The 20,376-nt window shown below is 37.0% G+C and overlaps 1 protein-coding gene across 1 annotated transcript in view; it reads left to right on the forward strand.

The window, feature by feature from the left end:
* KCNMA1 (potassium large conductance calcium-activated channel, subfamily M, alpha member 1) overlaps positions 1–20,376 on the forward strand; it is a gene marked incomplete at both ends in the record, with an annotated part of 119,421 nt that overhangs the window by 82,398 nt on the left and 16,647 nt on the right. The window contains one exon of the mRNA XM_010082111.1: positions 20,173–20,266. Coding sequence (XP_010080413.1) covers positions 20,173–20,266 — 94 coding nt within the window. The remainder of the gene's footprint in view (positions 1–20,172; positions 20,267–20,376) is intronic.

Consider the following 20,376-nt stretch of genomic DNA (forward strand, 5'->3'; position numbering starts at 1 on the left):
CTGAACTTTAATTGGATTGCAGACCTAGTTCACTGTGAAGAGCTCCTGAAGGAAATAAAAAAAATCATTATAGCATCTTTGATCTTTGTCATGCCATTTCCTTTGTTCGTTCTTGGATAAAAGAGTTTGCTTGCACTAAGCATGTTGATTTCTCTGTTTCCATGTTCCTGACATTATTATCTTCACTCTCTCAGTGGTGTTATGTGTTTTCTGACACAGCACTACAATATGTAGAGAGATTGTACATCACCATAGCTATGCTATGGAGGAAGACTGGCAACAAGAAATGGGGGTTCTGTTCTTGAATAAACTCTTGCCAGAAGAGACTAGCAGGTGTGCCATCTAGCAGCATAGATGGTTTATTCTACAACAAGCCCCTCTTCTATAGTACTTACATTATCTCATATGGAACACGTTGCTTGGACTTTTAGTATAAACAGAAGTTGTGACACGTGGACATCAACTTAGAAGTCAAGATAAACGTTTGCCTAGCTGCTAAATTTTCACCAGCTAATAGAACTAAGATTCTTCTAGCAAAGAATAAAAACAATTGAAAGTTTTGAGCCTATTGTAGAGATTATGCTTATTCCTGTTCATGAAGAGAGACACGAGAATGATCAGAGGGATGGAACCAGCACTCCTAAGAAGAAAAGCTGAGAGAGTTGGGCTTGTTCAGCCTGGAGAAGAGAAGGCTCTGGGGAGACATTATTGCAGCCTTTCAGTACTCAAAGGGGGTGTAAAAGAAAGATAGGGACAAACATTTTAGCAGGTCCTATTGTGGTAGGACAAGGGGTAATGCTTTTAAACTAAAAGAGGGTAGATTTAGACTAGATAGAAGGAAGAAAATTTTTACAGTTAGGGTGGTGAGACACTGGAACACACTTCCCAGAGAGGTGGTAGATGCCCCATTGCTGGGAACATTCAAGGCCAGGCTGAATGGGGCTCTGAGCAACCTGATCTAGTTGAAGATGTCCCTGCTCATTGCAGGGGAGGTTGGACTAGATGACCTCTAAAGGTCCCTTCCAACCCAAACCATTCTATGATTCTATGAGTAACGTGAGGTATAATCCACAGTTGCAAACTGATAGTATGTTTCATTAACAACATTTGTCCAGTGTTTTTTATTATTTGTTCTTTATCTCTATTGGAATTAACTCCTGATCTATCAAAACACGCAAGGACTGTAAGGTTCTCTCTGTCAGTCACAAGATGGGTGGCAGAAAAGAAGTGTTACAGTGTTTATTTAGAATCTCAGGGTGTGAAAATGAATATAATTCACATGATGAGGCTGCAGAAGGGTGAAAAGAAGTGACATGCACCACTGAATCCAACAGGTTGTAGTTTTCTGGCTTCCTTTACGTAGTGTCCTTTACAACATATGGGAAACTTTTCCCAGATTTTCGGATGACATGCTAATATTTCTCACTAATAATGGAATTGGACTCATAGCCATTCTTGCATCTTGACTTGTTGTTGGCATGAAATATACTGCTTTTTTACTTGGTTCTGGACGAAGCCACTAAACTCTCCAATGTCAAGGCGAGCAAAAATATAGCAAAATACATTTTACTAACTCTTGGACACTAAAAACTGCTTTTGATAAAAAGAAAAATATTTATCCTATTGTATGAGGTTGCACATTTTCAGAGTACTATTCAAATTAAATTTTAGTTGTTGCTAAATTATATTTTGCTAAATTATATTTTGCATAAATGGAGATATGAAAATGTATTTTTTGTTTAATTTATGTAGAAAAAATCTGCTGAAAATCAAATAACTTTTCATTTGGTAAAGATCTAAATTATTCCATAGTTCTTAAAAGCTGTATTTTTTTTTTTGCACTAGGAGGTTGTGTTTCAACTAATTGTCCAAGGAAAAATTAATATATATGTGTATATAGATACACATATATATGTGTGTATATATATGTGTATATATGTATATACACACACACACATTTCATTCCGTATGTTTTGATGGTTTCTAATCAAGCGTTTCGCTGCCCTGGATAACAAGATGTACCTTACTGATTTCTTCCTTCAGACAAAGAAAGAAATACAAGAGAACAGTAGACTTGGGACAAATGGCGGTCTCAGCATAGATTCTGTGGTGATAATCGCAATGTAAGGATCTGCAGAAACTGCAGTCAGTAGTGTAATCCTAGCTATTTGAGAGGATCCTTCCATACAAGGAGTCCAACTTACAGACATTTTACATTTTAGAGATTTACGTGACTCAGCAAAAGCCTTTGGTCACGTTTGAAAGAGAAGTAAAAGAACACACAATATGCAGTGACAGGGAAGACTCAAGCCAAGGATCTGTGATCGTGTAGTCTAGATTTGTCTGATATTACACCAGTCTGAAATTCTACAAGAGCAAGAACTGGCATTCTCTTAACCCACTGTCACCAGATCCTTCTGTGTGTTGATTTATGTAGTCTGAATTGTGTGCCTGATCTGTACCTGATCTGTGCACATGAGTATGCCACTATTGTATAATTCAGCCATTCTTAAAACTCCCTGAACTTAAATTTGCCTCTTTTCAAGCATGGAATTGTTTTAGTTTTTTTCAAATCTCCCCTGTGATCACCACCACATGCTTTTTTATTATAGCATGACCTGTGGAAATTTTTTCTTTCCATTCTTTCTTTTCTGAGTAATTCCTAAAAATACTATCTCCTACTTGAATGAAAATGCGTACTCTGTTTTGGGATTCAGGATTTCTAGTGTTATCATGTCTAGTAGCTAATCAAGCTTTGATGGTCTTTTTGATTGGCTGATTGAATCTTTATACGCTGCAGCTCCTTCATCCACAGTTTTACTGGGATTTCTCCTGCTAAATAGATAGATAAGCCCTTGTTTTGCATCTCAAATTGTAGCTTGAGGGAATGCAAGAATTGTATCTCTAGACTCATATATTCAGCCTCAATACACAAGCCCCACATACTCTTCAAGAAATATCCTGAAGTTGTCCCTTGGGTCCCACAGATTTCCTCAGCAGTATCCTTGAGTTCTGCCCATGAGGAATATAAAATATGTCAAAATATGCATTTGTTTTTGATCTGCCTTTAGCGTGTGAGTCTTTTGTCTGCCCTCTTCTTTCTTCTCAAGCAGGACAAAATAAAATCCTCAGAGGTAGAACTCCAAGCAATTTGCTTCTGGAAAATTACTTTCTTGACAGCTGTCAGTGTCCCCTGAGCACTGGATTTCTGGATGCTCTCAGTATCTGACTCTCAAAACATCTGGCAGCAACACTGTTTCCGAATATATTGACATCCTGTGGCATTTGTGGTTGATATAGTTACTTTCAGGGTAGCAACTCACTCGTAAATTTTATGAAATCTTATATATCAATTTTCTCTTTGTTGGAGAGAGTTCCTTCTCCTCCAGGTGATTGTGGACTTTATTGTGAAATTGTTGTGATAATTATAACACAAATACTGGCAGTTCAGTGATTTTCTGCAGAATTTTCTTTATTTTCTCTCTCTCTCTTTTTTTTTAATCAGTCTTCATTCCTCCTTATTGTGCTACCTGCTTTGAAAATGAACATCTGTATTTAATTTTATACTCACAGAGTACAAGCAATTTCGCTGGTATAACACTGAGCACACCAAGCATTCTGCAGGACATAGCTGAGCAACCTGAGTGGCTAATTCAATACTTCGACAAATCTCTCTCAAAAATTCTTCAATGCCTCCTTTCCTCTCCTCTTCTTTTAGTGCATTGTGTACTAACAGTGAGGGTGCTGCTGTTAGGATACTTTAGCTTTCTCTACCAATGTCTGCATTCTCATCAGGCTTTGGTTAATGAAACCAGAATTACATATTTACCTTTGATGAAGTTTTCTTTCTAAAGCTGTTCCTCATCATGGATTGTGATCTCTCTGTGTGATCTGCCTCATCCTTGTTGTGAACAAAGCAAGCTTGAAATCTCTGTGTAGCTTTAGTAACAGAGTAAAAAATAAAAGGACAAAACTTTTTTTTTTTTTTTTTTAAAGCTGACTATCAGTTTAGTTTGGTAGATTCAGTATTATTTGCTTTGTTTCCTCAGTTGTTAGTCTGCATTCTGTTATATAGTTTGTCTTACATGACTTGAGTGTGAGATGGCATGCTTTTCCCTCTTACAATAATTCTGAATAGTTCAACCCTAACTTCTGCATGTATTTCAGTGTTATCAGTGCCATATTTTTTAGTATTAGAGAAATAATCAGAGGGAATTTATGACAGTCTTTTTTTTTTTATTTTGTATGGAGGTATTTTGATCCTATTATGATTTTATTTGAAAAATACGATCCTTGCTAAATACATCCATCCTTTTGAGCAGTCTTTCTGTTAGAGATGTAAATGCTGTTGTAAGTAACATTAGTTATCACCACTGGATTTCTTAGTTTATACTTTATTTTCTACCCCTATGAAATTGCCAGCCCCTGCTTCCCCATAGCAATCTATTCCAGCCAAGAAACTGTATGCTTTGGCAGAGATGTCAGTATTAATTCTTTTCTGGGTTCTTTTGCAGATACAATCAGAGGTAGACAGCAAATTTCCATTTATTTTTTTTAATTATTATGATTATTGTGTTGTTTTACTTCCTTTGTTTTGCCATTGTTTACCTAGAAATTATGTGCTATACTTCCCTAACTGTCCATTACAATTTGTTATGTTCCATCTCTGGTTTTGATATTGCTATATTTGCTATTATTTTATAGCTTTAAGCTTAGTTGTTTATCTCTTGGTTGTTTTTTATATTAATATATCTACCAGGTGATTTGCTTTTCTAGATACATTTGTTTGGAGGAAAACAGAGCTTTGTAAGAATGGATTATATTGTAGAACTCACTAAAGTAAGGAGCACTTAGAAAAAAAAAATACTGATTTTTTAGTGTCATGAAATGTAGTTAACTGTATTTCTTTAAGTGATAAAAACAGGATATGTTACAACAGGCTTTTTTAATACAACAGGTTCAATCTATTTGATTAATTTGGATGATTACCCTGTGACTAGTAGTACTTTGCTTAAGAGAATTAGTTTGTCAACAATTAACATTCCCCACTTTTATGAAAGCCATACTTCAGATAATAGACTATTGTTAAACTGCAGCGAGTGTGCTAAAAATCTGTCGTCTGCCAATAACATTTCTATGTATAAGAGCATATGAGAAATACTGTTCTATACTTAAGCATACATTTGAAGACAGAAAAACAGCACTGGGGCTTGAAACTCCATGTAACCAGCAGGTGGTGGTGCTGGCTTAGAAATAAGTAGTGACTGAAAAGCCTACAAGAACTTTTTTATTATCTATTGCTTTTGTGACAAAACAATTTTATTAAAAAAAAATATATATCTTACATTTCAAATGGCACATTTTAATTGCATGCAAGTGTTCCTGAATAGGTATATACAGTGTAAGTACTTTTATATAAAACCAGCATATATGTAAACATGCTTAGCACTAAGCATACTTAGTTTGCATGTGAAAATGTTATGACCTCACAGGTAATAGTCATATGAAGACCTTCATCCCAGACGAATATTACAGCAGAGCCTGAAAGAATATTGGGGATCACTGAGCCTGATCCTATTAACATTTAGTAAATGGAAGATTTTCCATGGATGTGGATGAAAGCTGGATAAAACTGACAATAAAAAGCCAGAGTTAAATGTCAATATTTCAGTTCTTTTTGTTCAGAGACACAGACACTTCTACACCATTTTCTACAGGGGTAAACAACAGCCGAAAGGGAAAAGAAATTTAATGATAGTGAAGTTTAAAAAGAAAAAAAAAATATTTATGTTACCTCTTAGTAAAAAAGAAAAATGAGCAATGTCCTTTAAATTGTGTGTTTCAGAAGTAAGATAACTCACTGGGAAGCAGAGAAAGAATAATAATAATAAAAAAAATAGAAGTTAAGGATACAGTGTCCTAGATTTGTAAGAAGTTTATGAAAATCTTTTCTTTAGACAACAATACTGTACTCCCAGGGAAATGGGCATGGGGACCTCGTATGCCTTATTCAGGAAATGTGTTAATGAAAACCCCTTCAACACAAATTTATTCTTAAATTTGTCATGAGCAGGGTAGAGAAAAGGTTGTTTAATTTTACAATTTCAGGATATGCAGGTTGAAATTACACTGGAAATGTGTATTTTTACAATCTTGAGATAAATTGGGACTTTGAACTGGAAAACAGTAATATTTCTAATTAGATTTCTGGAAGATTAAATCTGTACTTCCCAGGGTTCTCAGGAAGTAAACAGTTGCAGCAAGACCTAGCTGAAATTTATGGAGGCCTGCTCCAAAGAAGTTGGCATATAACTATCCCTTTCCTATACACTGAAAGTCTCTCTTCCGGAGGAACACAATCTATGCAGTAAATACAACATTTCTAATCCCAAGTAGAAGAGCAATCACCAAGGACTCCTGTGCTTAGTTTTTCCCTTAGTTACTTCTAGGTGTTGTATATTTTCCCACTGAATTTAATGGAGCTGAGGGAGTGTAAGCAGCAAACACTATGAACAGTGTTCATAGGCACAATGGTGAGTGGTCGGTCTTTTTTTCTTTTTTTTTTTTTTTTTTTTTCTTTTAATAGGAGCTTATTTTTTATCCACATAGAGAAGTTCACTGATTTTAGCTGTGACTGATAAGATTATGAGTGTGTTCAGTCACAAAGGGGAAATGTCCTTTACTTTGTAAAAACAGGACAGATTCCTCCTACAGTTTGGTAGAACTACATAACTAGAGTCTGCCCTCGGTAGTTCTGTAATTTCTTCCTCCGTGTTCCTTACAGTTGGTGTTAAAATCCTCTCTGAGGCAATAGGAAAAAGGACAATACATTTTGGGATGCTGTGTATTGAGATAAGGATAGTCTATGACAGTGCACTGAATTTAGATCTATGGGTGTGGAAATACTACAGTTTGCTGTGTGATGCTACTCTTAAAGAATCCCCAAAAGACGTGCCTTTTGGCTTTACATGTCATGCCTTGCGGAACTGTCAAAGACCACTCATAAGGAAATCGCTGTCCTTTAATCAATGTTGTATTTTTTAAGGAAAGAAATAAAGAAACATAGAAATAAAAAAGATGATACAGTTATTTGATGTCAGAGAGATACACTTTCATGTCTACTTAAGAAAAAACAAAACACTAATTACAATATACTCTTATCACATATGTATGTGGTATGTTTTTATGGAATGTATTCCCAATGTACTTTCCAAACAGCAATAGCAACCTCACCATCTTATACCTGGTAGATCTAAGAAAAATAGTGATTAACAGCCACATTTTCAGATAATCTGGTCACTTGAGTCTTAGCAAGAGCTATAAATGAGAAACTCCATTAAAAGGGAATTGTCTACAAGTGAGCAACCCAAGGCTATGTAACAGATCAGTGGTAGAACTAAATTCCCAAACAAGAGATTCCCAGTCCTCTGTTTGTAGCCATGGGATCATCAGATAGTCTATTAAAAAGCTAACGTGTGGCTTTTAGCAATCCTTTTGTACTTTGCTTCTGCCAGACGCAGCAGCTGGAGCTCTAAAATTGGAGTTCGTAGATGCTTGTGACACAGTAGGACACACAGCATCTGAACTGCTCTTTTCTGACACACAGGGGTAACATTTTGCTGCTGCTCCTCCTCAGTCTTCAGATAGCAGAACATTTTGTCATAATGAAGTAACAGAATTTAAAATTTAACTCGGAGAATATTTACGCTCACTATACCCTGTGAGAGACTTTGAGTTTCCTTATTCTCCACGGTGCAATCAAAAGATTCAAAAGTCAATTCCCTTCACTCTGATGTTTGTCTGGAGAACAGGCCCCCCGTGAACACAGACCATGTTCTGTTTTAAATTTTACATTTAGACACATCTCCCTTTCTTCACTCAAAATTTACCCAAATAGTATTCTGTATGGGTACAATGTGTGAAGAAGTCAATTGGACAATTAACTGGACAAGCAAAAAGAGTCTACTAATGCTTTTTCTAAAAAACTTTTATTTTTACTCTTTTCCAATAACAGTATAATGACTTGAATAAACAATTACAGAGTGAATCATAAATTGAGAAGGCAATGGAGAATGGAGACTAAAAGTCAAGAAAAATGTATGAGGGAATAGTAAAATCTGATTCTGAAAAGATGTTCAAGGTTCAACGGACATATGACTTAGTCTAAGTATAAGTTAGGATTTGATTAAGAATTAAATAAAGTAGCTTTTTTCTACTGTGCACATTTATCAGGGGAAATGGGAGATGGTTCTTACATGCAAATAGTGTCATATTATGCATATACTTCTGTACAGGAACAAGAAACCAGGCCCATGAAATCTGAACGCTTTTCTAAATTGCCTAAGCCAGTTGTGAAATGCTGTATATGTGGGAAGGACTTTCTTCCTGCATCATGCACCCCGAAGCATGAGATATGAACAGCTCCTGATCTAAAGTTCACTGAAATACATGTGTTTTCTCTGACTTCAGTGGACTTTAGATCAACCACAATTTGAACGGCTTTAAACCACTTCTTTGCTTGCTGACGTTGCAATAATAGAGAAGTGATAACAACTGGTATCTCTGGAAAGCATTCATAATAATTATGCTCTTGAATTAAACTGGAGGAGCAAAGAAAAACCATCAAAGTTCTAGAGTAACCTTAGGGGGTTGCTCTACCCCTAAAAATAAAGTAGTGTAAAACGATATCCTGGACTGTTTTCACCAAAAGATTCAAGTCAGAAGTTCACTGGGTTCCAAAAGCCTTTGCAGTCTATTTTTCATTCTGTATACACGTGTAACCCTAAAAGCTCAGGAACTTAAAGTTTACCGTGGTTTCAAAGAATATCAGAGCAGCCGTCTAGACTACATAACAAGATCCAGCCTAGCAATATTTCGTATTTTCTATTAACTGTCTTTTCACAGCATTCAGGGAAAACAAAGGTGAGGAATATAGTTGTAGGTGAGTTTCAATCCTTTTTGTGTGAAGAGAATTAACACTGAAAGACTGTATTATTAATATAAAATTTAAGCATGGGATGCCAATAGGGAAAAAAAAAAAAACATAGAGGAATGCATTTGTCATTCAGTTTTATGTGCCTTTAGCCAAAAGATGCAAGCCTGGGAAAAAAAAAATATATAAGAAAAAAAGATGTTTCCTATGCTGCACTGTTTCAAAGAGAATGGATCATGTAAGCACTATTCGGTATTTGTGAAATGCTCTGAGATGATGCATTCTTGACATTCTCGGATCTTGTTGTTTTCTTATCTGCTTCAGATGACACACACTGCAGCTAAAAGCCAGTGAGCCTTACCTGCTTTTCTAATTATGCTAGTATGTAGAGCATATCTGTTTCTCTTTGTATAAAAAAAAAAAAAACAGTGAAATGCATTTTCCTGAGTTTGTAATGCACATAGAAACCAAAATAGCAATCCTGTTTCATTTCAGACACCAAGCAAACACTGCTCTGCAGTTCCTAAAATTAACATTCTTGTTTCTCATCAAGCACTATTGCATTGTAGTTTCTAGTCAATTATTTCATTACATCTGTTACCACCAAAAAATCAAGTAATAATTACAAATTTATAAAATAAATAGTTCATTGGCATAAAGTGATTTTTAAAGCAGATGTATTTTTTCCAACAAATAGCAAATGTTCCGATTAAACTGTATTTTGATACTATGCTAAATTCCAACCACAACCGATTGGGCACATTTTCTTTTCTGAATCTACCTTTGATATGAAATGCATTACAAACTCATCAGTTTAGCTTTGTGTTAACAAAGAGACAGCAGCCGTCTGGATTATTCTAGATCCGCAGTGAAACTGCCACAGTATGTATGCTCAAACTAAAGCTGTGCAAGTTTGACAAGGGGCAGATGAATCCAGGAGTTATTGTGCAGGGGTTTAAGTCTATGCGGCAGCTGACGGTTGAAATAATCATCTATACATTGCTCTGAGCTAGCTGGGGAAAGGTTGAAGCTGTATATTTTCAACATATCTAGCCTAATGGTTAATCTGTTGTCTTGTACAGGGGGTGCTGGGTGGAATCACAGCGATAGCTGACAGTTTTGAGGAATTGCTGTGGGTATTTTCAGTTGCCTGATTCATGAAGTGGTAGGTAGCAAAATCTAAACAGGCTTGTCATTGAAAGAGGGAAGTCAGGCTCACTGTCACTCCCATCAAAAGAACTCTGGTAGCCAAGAGCTCAATCAACATATTGATTATTTGCATTTAGTACTACAGAGATGCAGCTTGTCTTCACCCACCACATGAAAACTGAGCTTTGTGGAAGACATGCCAGATTGGAGAATGGTGATTGCTCCTTTGGAGGTCAGCTAGGAAGATGCTTAGGTGAAAGAAAACAGTCAAGCTGGGGGAAGAAATAAGATATTTTTTTAAGCCAAAATAGTTTTACTGTTAAAAACGCTCTCTGTACTTCTAGTGCTGGATCTGGCATATCTACACAGTGACATGGCATTCCTCACTGGAGAGATTAAGGGGTTACAGTATGAATTAGACTGAAACAAAAATGAAGTATCTACAAGTGACAGCTCTGGCTGATGGCTGACTGTGAAGGAAAGTGCTGTGCTAGTGTCTGGTGAAAAATGGTGCTGAAAGCCTAGCAGCTGATAGAGATGAGGGAAGAAAGGAGCAGTGGGTATCGGTGGTGGTTGTTTAGAATGTCTGGTTTTGATCAGGATATTTTTTCTCCTTTAAAACACATTTTCATCTTCCCTTCCAGGCAAATCATGGTGAAGCCAGTTTCAACTATTTTGTTGAAAGCACTGTTCTGGTGTTCTGCCTTGTTACATTTAAATTAAAGCTCAGCCCAGTTTTAAGTTATGGCAAGTGTGCGCTCACAAAGAATAAATAGAGATTGCCATAGGCATTAGATTAACTACACTGGTTGTTTTAAAAATGTTCAGGGAGTTGCAGATTGCATTTCAAATTATCTTCATTATAATAAATAAAATGTATAGAAATAGAAACCGGCATGATTCCTTAATGCAGTCTGTAGGCATGTGTATATTCACTGAGCTTGATAGGGAGTTCTTGAGGGTGGGGGGAAGGAATAGGAATGTACACAGCTTCAAAATACCTTTACATAAATTGCATTAATATCTCAAATTTTATAAACATTATTTTTTATCTTTCTAATGTTGACAAGTTTCTTGGGCAAGCTCTGTACAGCATTTGCCAAAAACAGGTAGTGTTCACCCAGGGTGCAATTAGGAAATACTACAGAAAACATGGAATTTCTTACTCTTGCTCTACTCGTATCTGTTTCCTTATTGTTTGCCATTCTCAAAAAATTATTCAAAGGTTACTCTCAAAATGACCAGTATGTATCTCTATTCTTACTTAACAATAATAATGCCTTATAGATACACGACAGGTGGCCTGAATAGTTCTAATGAAGTGATGGTGTTGGTCTGTATTTCTCACCTAGTTGCAAAATACTGCTTAAGCTGAAAGCACAAGTGTATCTCGTGTTCAGAATTGTGCCTCTGTGCTTGCACGTATAGGTCCGTGTGTATCCTGATGTGCTTGTGTTTGTGGCACAGTGTGCATAGAATCATAGAATGGTTTGGGTTGAAAAGGATCTTAAAAACGTCTAGTTCCAACCCTCCAGCAATGAGCAGGACACCTTCCACTGGACCAGGTTGCTCAAACATTGCATGTACAACTTGACAGTCTATTTAGTCTAAACATACCCAGTTTTACTCTTCTAGGGTAAAAACCTCATTAACTGTATTGGAGGAATGGGAGAATGAAGAATTAAGGAGAATGAAGAACCACCCACTGAAGGAGAAGATCAGGTTCAAGACCATCCAAGGAAATTGAAGGTGCAGAAGTCCATGGGACCTAATGAGATAAATCTGTGCGTCCTGAGGGAACTGGTGGGTGAAATTGCTAAGCCTGTCTGGGGAAGCTCCTACTGACTGGAAAAGGGGAAACATAACCCCCATTTTTAAAAAGGGAAGAAAGGAAGACCCAGGGAACTACAGGCTTGTGAGTCTCACCTCTGTGCCCAGCAAGATCATGGAACAGATCCTCCTAGAAACTGTGGGAAACAAGGGGGTGATTGGTGACAGCCAACATGGCTTCACTAAGGGCAAATTGTGTCTGACAAACTTGTTGGCCTTCTATGCCAGGGCCACAGCATTGGTGAATAAGGGAAGAGCAACTGATATCATCTACCTGGACTTGTGCAAGACGTTCAACACTGTCCCACACAACATCCTTGTCTCTGAATCAGAGAAACATGTATTTGACAGATGGACCACTTGATGGATAAGGAATTGGCTGGATGGTTACGTTCAAAGAGTTGCCGTTAGTGGCTCAATGTCCAAGTGGAGACCGGTGATGAGTAGCGTTCCTCAGGAGTCAGTACTGGGACCAGTGTTATTTAACATCTTTGTCAGAGACATGGACAGTGGGATTGAGTGAACCCTCAGCAAGTTTGCAAACACCAAGCTGTGTGGTGCAGTTGACACTCTGGAGGGAGGGGATGCCATCCAGAGGGACCTTGGCAAGCGGGCCCACACAACCCTCATGAGGTTCAACAAGGCCAAAGTGCAAGGTCCTACACATGGATTGGGGCAACCACAAGCACAAATACAAGCTGGACAGAGAATGGTTTGAGTGCAGCGCTGAGGAGGAGGACTTGGGGGTGCTGGTAGATGAAGCTTAACATGACCCAGCAATGTGTGCTTGCAGCCCAGAAAGCCAGCCGTGTCCTGGACTGCATCAGAAGAGTACTGTGTTTCAGCTCTGGGGCTCCCAATGTAAGAAGGACATAGGCCTGTTGGAGTGAGTCTCTGGGAAGATTTCTAGCAGCCTTCCAGCTACTTAAAGGGGACTATGGAAAGATGGGGAGGGACTCTTTATCAGGGAATGTAGTGATAGGACAAGGGGTAACAGTTTTAAACTGAAAGAGGGTAGATTTAGATTTGATATTAGGAAGAAATTTTTCACTGTGAGGGTGGTGAAACACTGGAACAGGTTGCCCAGAGAAGCTGTGGATGCCCCATCCCTGGAGGTGTTCAAGGCCAGGCTGGATGAGGCTTTGAGCAACATGGTCTAGATGAAGGTGTCCCTGCCTATGGCAGGGAGGTTGGAACAAGGTGATTTTAATGTCCCTTCTAACTCCAACCATTCTATGATTCTATGAATGGGCAAAGAGATAACTATCTCTACCAAAGATAGGTTACAGATATTATACTGTAATCTTTTCTTTTCAAGATTGTGTACATAAGCCATAAGCTGTTGGGACTCAGAAAGAGACTTGTTCTATGAACAAGGTATATCATAGTCACTCATTGTGGGGCTTTTTCAGCTGAAGCAGCTGAAGCATCAGAGGCAGGAGGTTAGAGGTCATGGGATGAAACTGGTAGTTAGAAATTTAAAATCTGGAATAATTTGAAAAAAAAATGGCAATTCTGTTATCCCCATTGTTTAATGTTTTGCTTTTCAGTGGTAGTACCTATCCACACAGTTGGAAATGAGAGCAAGTACAATGTTTTAGGCAGCTCAGTCTGACTTCATGCTGAACAAGATCATATGATGCTGTTAAATATGATGTCAAGCTCAAACTATTAAGCCATACCGAAAGACAATGTTTTTTTGTGAGTTCTGGCTCATGCTGTGCTACTGCAAGCACAAAGTCTTGGGAAAGCTTGTTTGTGTCTGCGTGGAATATACCATAAGACATACTGTTATGGAAGTTAAGTGCTTAATATTCAGGTCCACTGTATGAAACCATCACTTATTGAACTCCAGAAGAGACTGTAAAAAGATTATGTTTCTTAAACAACTTGATTGGAGGGTGGATAAGCACTATTAATAGGTTTTGGTCTTCTTCCATTGTGTGTGAAGATACTTTAATGCAGGCATGTAGATTATAAAGATTATGTCTGCTACTGCTATCTGTAGTTTAAAAATAGAATCAAACTGATACATTTTAAAGTGTTCAAATACATGTTTGACCACTGGCTTGTGCAGGGAGGCAGGTCTCTGTAGATATATTTTATAATCTGAAAATTGTTTCATTCAAGGAATATCAAAGATGGAAGTACAAGATTTGACAAAAACCGAGTAACTCTGTGGTAGGATTGATAACTTTCAAGTAGTGTATCCAACATGATACACAACATTTTTTGTGTAATTTTTAATAGTCAAAGATATATGGTATCCTCCCATAATCTAAAATCCGTCTGAACTCTCATGAGTATGCATTATTATCATTATACTTTAAATGTTACTACTATTAGCAAAGGGCAGAAAAACTTTGCGAGTTAGACCCTAGTCCGGTTCTCACTGATTTTTCTGTCCACCTCAGTCAGACTAGTAGCAAGCCATCAATTCAGAGATCATTGAATAGGAATGGATACCTTATCACTAAATAGTTAAACCTTGTTAACAAGTACACTCAAATGACTCTTGTAATTTACTTGCAATCACCTTTTTTTGTGAGACAGATTTTGTGCATGAACACAAATAGCAAGCATGTGGATGCTATTTATGTATCTTTCCTGTTACCACATACTGTTTCTAGCTGATAATAAACTACACAAAGATTCCAAAAAACATGCCAACCACCTCAAATAATTTTGAGCGACTGTCTACTCTAAGTGCTCCATGGAAACTTAAGGCAATTGAAACATATGGAAATAATGCTGCAAGATTATCAGTCTATAAACTACTCCCTACCTAACCTCCTCACCTCATAATATATATCAGAATGTAAGGTCTTGGTGGCTCAGTAATATACCTTCTTCTCTATATACTGTGCTCATTCAGAATGAAACAAGTATTAGGAGGAGATCATTACTGCATATTTTTCCCATAAAAACATTTTATTATCGTCTTTTACAGAGGATGGCATTTGTTAGAGGTATTCATATGCGGTTTTTGTTTAATTAGCTTTGTTATGTTAGAAATGGAAGACTAAGAATCAGAGTTTCAAGCTAAAATTTAGGAAATTAAATTTAGTAGCTTTCTTTTCAGAGGTGCTATGTATAACCTCCTGAAATTTACAGTATTCAGCACTTCTGAATACCCAACAAATTTTATGTAGGGCCCTAAACATCAGCTTAATTCCATAAGTATGCTTGCACAACATTGAAGTGTTGACCTTTTTTCTATTATTCCATATTTATTTTAATAGCAGCAGAGTGCTCTACCTCCCCTGTCATTTTCAGTAGATTCAAAAGAATTAACATCTTTCACAGCTGGTAAATCTCAAAGACTTTATCAACATGTGGGAAATAAGTGTTGCCTCAGACATACCCTAGGATGGGATTATTGGTTAAAGATGATAATATTGTGGAATAATCTTTTTATAAGTATTCTTTTATAAAAAAACATTTTTGGAAAAAAACCAAACTTAGGAAAGCTGCAGGTATAAACCTTTATTTCAGCTGTAGAAACTCATTCTTTAAACTAAAGTCTGTAATTCCACATGATATCGGAATTGATTCATGCCTGTGGTTTGAAATAATTTTTAATACAAAGACATTAATTTAAATTTTTTCTTATTATTTAGAAGTAAAGAATGCAGCTAGATCAAGTTACACAAAATGTTCATACCAATTCAAGAATGCAACTACTAATGCATTGGTTGGTGCCAAGTCCACTGAAGGAATCCCGGAACCTGTTCCACTTGTTAATAACCGTAAAGGGAGCCTCTTCCTACCCAACAACCCCTCACTGCTGCAGCTTAACTTGTTGAGTTCTGTTGAACAAGGAAAGTCTACGTACTGTAGATTGCAAAGGGCACTCAGCTTGCCTGTAAAATACCGCTACCACTTCCAAAAGCCCGGGTTGAACCAAGATCTCCGTAGGTAGCCCTGTAGTTGGATGCATAAGGCAAAACAGTTTGGTTTGTGCATGGTTTTCCAGTCTGTTTTCAATGTGACTATGACATTACTAATGCTCTGTTAAGTGCTTACAGATGTGGATTTCTCCAGATGTGGTGATTAATAAGTTAATCAAGATAGCTAGTCAACTAATGTTTCTGGGTGGTTTGTGCTTTACCTTTCATATGTTTTTTTGATCTGAAGCATTTACCTGCTAGGCAGAATGAGTGTACCAGATATTCCAGTTCGTGTGATGTTCAGTAACATAGATGTTATTTCAAATTCCAGCTCTTTTTGGCGTCTAAAAAACAGTGTCTGTAAACTGTTCTGGCAGAGACCTGGGAGAGGCAGTGAAGGAGACAGATTGGTTTCAAAAATGGTAACAAAGTAACAAGGAAAAAAGTTATGAACTTGTCCACTGTTTCTGAAAGACATTCCATTTGTTTTGCTTAAAAAATGAAATGAGGATAAAAGTCGAGTAATGTGTTCTTACAGATGTTCAGCTCCACATTAAGGCTGTTGAAATTACCAGCACATCTTAAATCAATTCATGGAACATTGTCTGGAGGTTATGTCATTGAAATAATGAATCCTCTTTACTTAGGAATAAGCAAACATGTTAAAACATCAGTGTAACTTCAAATTAAACTCCAGCATAAACTGGAGCATCTGAAGCCTCATTAGAGTCGCCTGTCATTTTTCTAGCACTGAGTCTTCCTGAACTGCAAAACTATTAGATTCTCTGCCTATTAGACAAGTGAGCACTGGGTTGTTACTAGAGTACATTAAGTGTTATACTTAGGGATGTGCAGACAAGCTCTTTAATTTTATTAGAATTCGGAGGCTGGGGTGAGTTCCAGTTCTATAAAATTCTGCATCCAATTCTTGAACATATTTGCAATTTTCATGAAAGCTGGTAACGAAAGTCTGCATAATGTAGTATGACTGTATTTTAATACAAATCCTGTAGCATAAAGACATAAAAAATACTGAAAATGGGGGCACATTCTCATTAATAAAATCATTAGGTGAAACATACAACATCAGAGCTGAGTTGTCATATATCACAGCCCATTATTCAAATATGGTTGTCTTTCACAAGAGCAAGCAAATGTAAGACTCCCTTTTAAATGAATGCAGGTACAAGAACCATGAAACTAAAATATTTTATGGCTTCACTAAAAATTTTGCTAGATCTATTTCTGTAAACATGCAGGAAATTTATAAGAGTATCTGAAGGACAATAATTAAATATGTTTTATATCCTACCTATTGCTAAGAAGCCACTTGTGTGTTATCATTGCAACACTCTTGGGAACCAAGCCATAGGTAATGGTGTCCATTATGTACCATTTACATATTTCAGCTTCATGGATTCCCTTTCCCCATTCTTACAGAGTTGCATTTCTAAACTGCAGATGAAAAACTCTGTGCACAGATTTCACTGATAAAATCTTGTTTGGATGTGATTAAGATAGATCATCTTTCATTGCTGCAATGAGAATAAATGACTTCCTTATTTAAACAAGGCATTGCTTTCACAACAAACGTGAGATTCCCTCAGAAGGGTTTAACAGGTATTAACTAGTGAGCCACATTAACCTTGGACTTTCTAGGCAATTAGTGACAGTAACATAGTTTGACTATGACAGGCACGTATCAAAAGAGGGAGCTTATTTATTGTAGAAACAGTACCAAAAATAACTGCAGACAGCTAGAAATCTAGTTCTGGAAATGGTGGATGATTGCTAGTAAGACTTTGTTTTTGAATTGGATGGCAGGGTGGCATCACCTGGCAGTCCTAGAGAAGACAAATTCTGGACCATACAGTACAAAAGATTCTTACTGTACTAACTTTCAGTATTTGAAAAGATCAGACAGGAGTCTTATTAGCTAGCTGAAAACATGGAAAAGTACTCTTTTTTAATAGTGTTGCTCATAGAAATATTTCTGGCTATAATATGATCTATAGTTGACTTGTGTTAATGTAAGATTTTGCACCTGGTCCTGATGTCTATATATCTTCTTAAACTGTTAAAATAGTATAACAATACACTTTACTTATGGGGCAATACTGAATCTCTTGAGAAACATTCTGTAACCCTGTTGTACCAGATTAGATTAAGTGAAATTTAGAATTTTTCTACCAAGAGAAACAAACAAAACATATCAGCTATAGCTGGTTTCTGGAAGGAACATTTTGCATGGTTCTTGTTTCTTTGATCTCTCAAGTGGTGGATTCGTCACATTGGAACTGAATGTTTATATCCTATAAAGAAGAAGAGAGCACAGTGTATATCTTGAAAGCAACCTATTGTCTGTGTGGAATAGCATGCAAATAAGTTTTTGATAGACAAGTTTAAAACAAGACTAGGCCATTTCCAAGACAGTGATTTGCAGGGGGTGTTCTGAAATGCACAGATACTTGCACTTTGTTATAATGAGAAATAGAAAGATATCACTAATAAAATAATTCTGTGCACATTCACTTTATGTTACACGTAGCTAAATACTGAAGTGACCTAGTTTAGTCTGAACAAACTGTCACAGAAAGAAAAATTCAGTTTGTGTATTTTTGAGAATTTTCTGTGGGCTTGTTTATGTCTCAGCCAAACAAAGCGTGATACTTGACTAATCATCAATAAGTATTTCCACTGTAGGACTCTGACTTAGAAAAAAAAGACAAGACAAATGAGAAAGAAATGGCTTTGTCTTTGGGGATGCTGCCCAAGAAGAAAAGAAAGTTAAGTTAGTGAAATAAATTATTATTGGAGAGTCATTGCTCTGATCTAAGTCTTACCTTTTACACCACTCTGTGGGGCATTTATTTTGGGGTTAAATTTTGTTTTGTTTTGTTTGTTTGTCTTTTGCAATGCTTTTTTTTTTTGTTTGTTTATTTTGATTCCTGTGATGTTTTAGGTGATACCAGGTCATTTAAAAGGACAGCACATCTGTCTTTTCAGGGCCCTGTCCTTTTGTCTTGACCAAGGCAAAATCAAGTCCCATAGCAGACTTGGGCAGACAGATGGACATGACAGGCTAGAATGCAGTCTGTAATAAAATAGTGTCAGAAGAGATTTATAGCAGAGAGATATTGCTTAATTTCTACACAGATAAGTAGACATGGGTAGGGTGACATACAGCAAGGCAGGCTTTTGTTGTTGTTCGTACGTAGCTTGTTGCAAGTAGATTTTTTTTTCTGGCATCTGTTTGTGCACTGCTAATGTGTATTAAGCTCTTTTAATGTAGCTGCTACTACTACTAATAATGTCTTTCCTTTTAGCTTTAAAGTAACAGCCTCCTAGGCATCAGTTATATTATCTTCTAGTTAATTTTTCAGTTAACAGTAGGATGGAAAAAAAGAGTGTATTTTTCCTTCTTTAGATTACAGTATTTCAGCATTAGTGTGAATTTGAGCAAGCAGGCATAATTCCCTTTGATAGCACATGTAAACCTTATGTGCAGATTATCAAATACAGTAACAGTCTTGAAACAGTAATGATGGTGGTTAATTCTCATAGATGAGTTGTTAGGAAGCTGCACTTGTTTAAACAGTACGTGTTGTGACATAGGTTATCCAGGAGTAGTTTATGATTGGCAAAACCGTAAGTGATTTTACATCTGGAATTTGATCTGTCATTGAAAATGCACCTCATCAAAAGATTGCATAACACATGCATCCTCTGTTATACAGGTATTTTCTCCCTACTTCCATTCAGCCTCATTCTGTTCACTCCTGTTAAAACTCCCTTTTGTGAGAAGGGTAGAACGATGAGGTCTGACTTGTGCTGGAGATCTGTGCACAGTGGCAGGCTGCGTTCACATTCCCGACTAACTGAATCATTGAACATCACGGCATTGAATATTTTACATCTCTTCATGAAGACTCTGTTGTTTGGCATGTGAGGAACAAGAACCAACTGGTGTCTAGTTCATTAGCAAAAGCAGGCTGACAGCTGTTATGCTGGTGTTGCAAATAGTACTTTATCTTTCTGGGAACATAGCAGAGCACTAATTCTACTTTTCTGTAGCACAGATTAACTGAAAATAACTCTAAGAATAACCCAAATGTGGTTCCCCCTCCTTGTTTTTGAAGTATGAAACCAATTTGAACGCCTGTGTTCAAAACCCTGGTATTCTTCCCTGCTTCTCCTTCAAACCAATCTCTTTGACTAACTTGTATTTGATTTTTATTACTGTTGGGCCTATGTTAGCAATGAAGTATCAGTGCGTGAATGGACGTAGAGTGTGTGTTCTTTGCTACTTCACTTGTATTTCATATTGCACTTAGAGCAGTACTTACTCTTATGAGTTCCTTATATTTCCAGTTGAAGATGAGCAGCCGTCAACACTATCACCGAAAAAAAAGCAACGAAACGGAGGCATGCGAAATTCACCCAACTCCTCACCCAAACTGATGAGGTAAGGCTGTAAGAAACTCACATCTTCATCTCCTTTCTTCCTTCCTTTCTCTTCTCTTCCCCCCACATCAAAAATAAGGGGGGGGGGGGGGGGGGGAAAAAGAAAGGGCT

This window comes from Pterocles gutturalis, unplaced genomic scaffold (genome assembly GCF_000699245.1).
Source record: "Pterocles gutturalis isolate BGI_N339 unplaced genomic scaffold, ASM69924v1 scaffold14544, whole genome shotgun sequence".
Taxonomy (NCBI): domain Eukaryota; kingdom Metazoa; phylum Chordata; class Aves; order Pterocliformes; family Pteroclidae; genus Pterocles; species Pterocles gutturalis.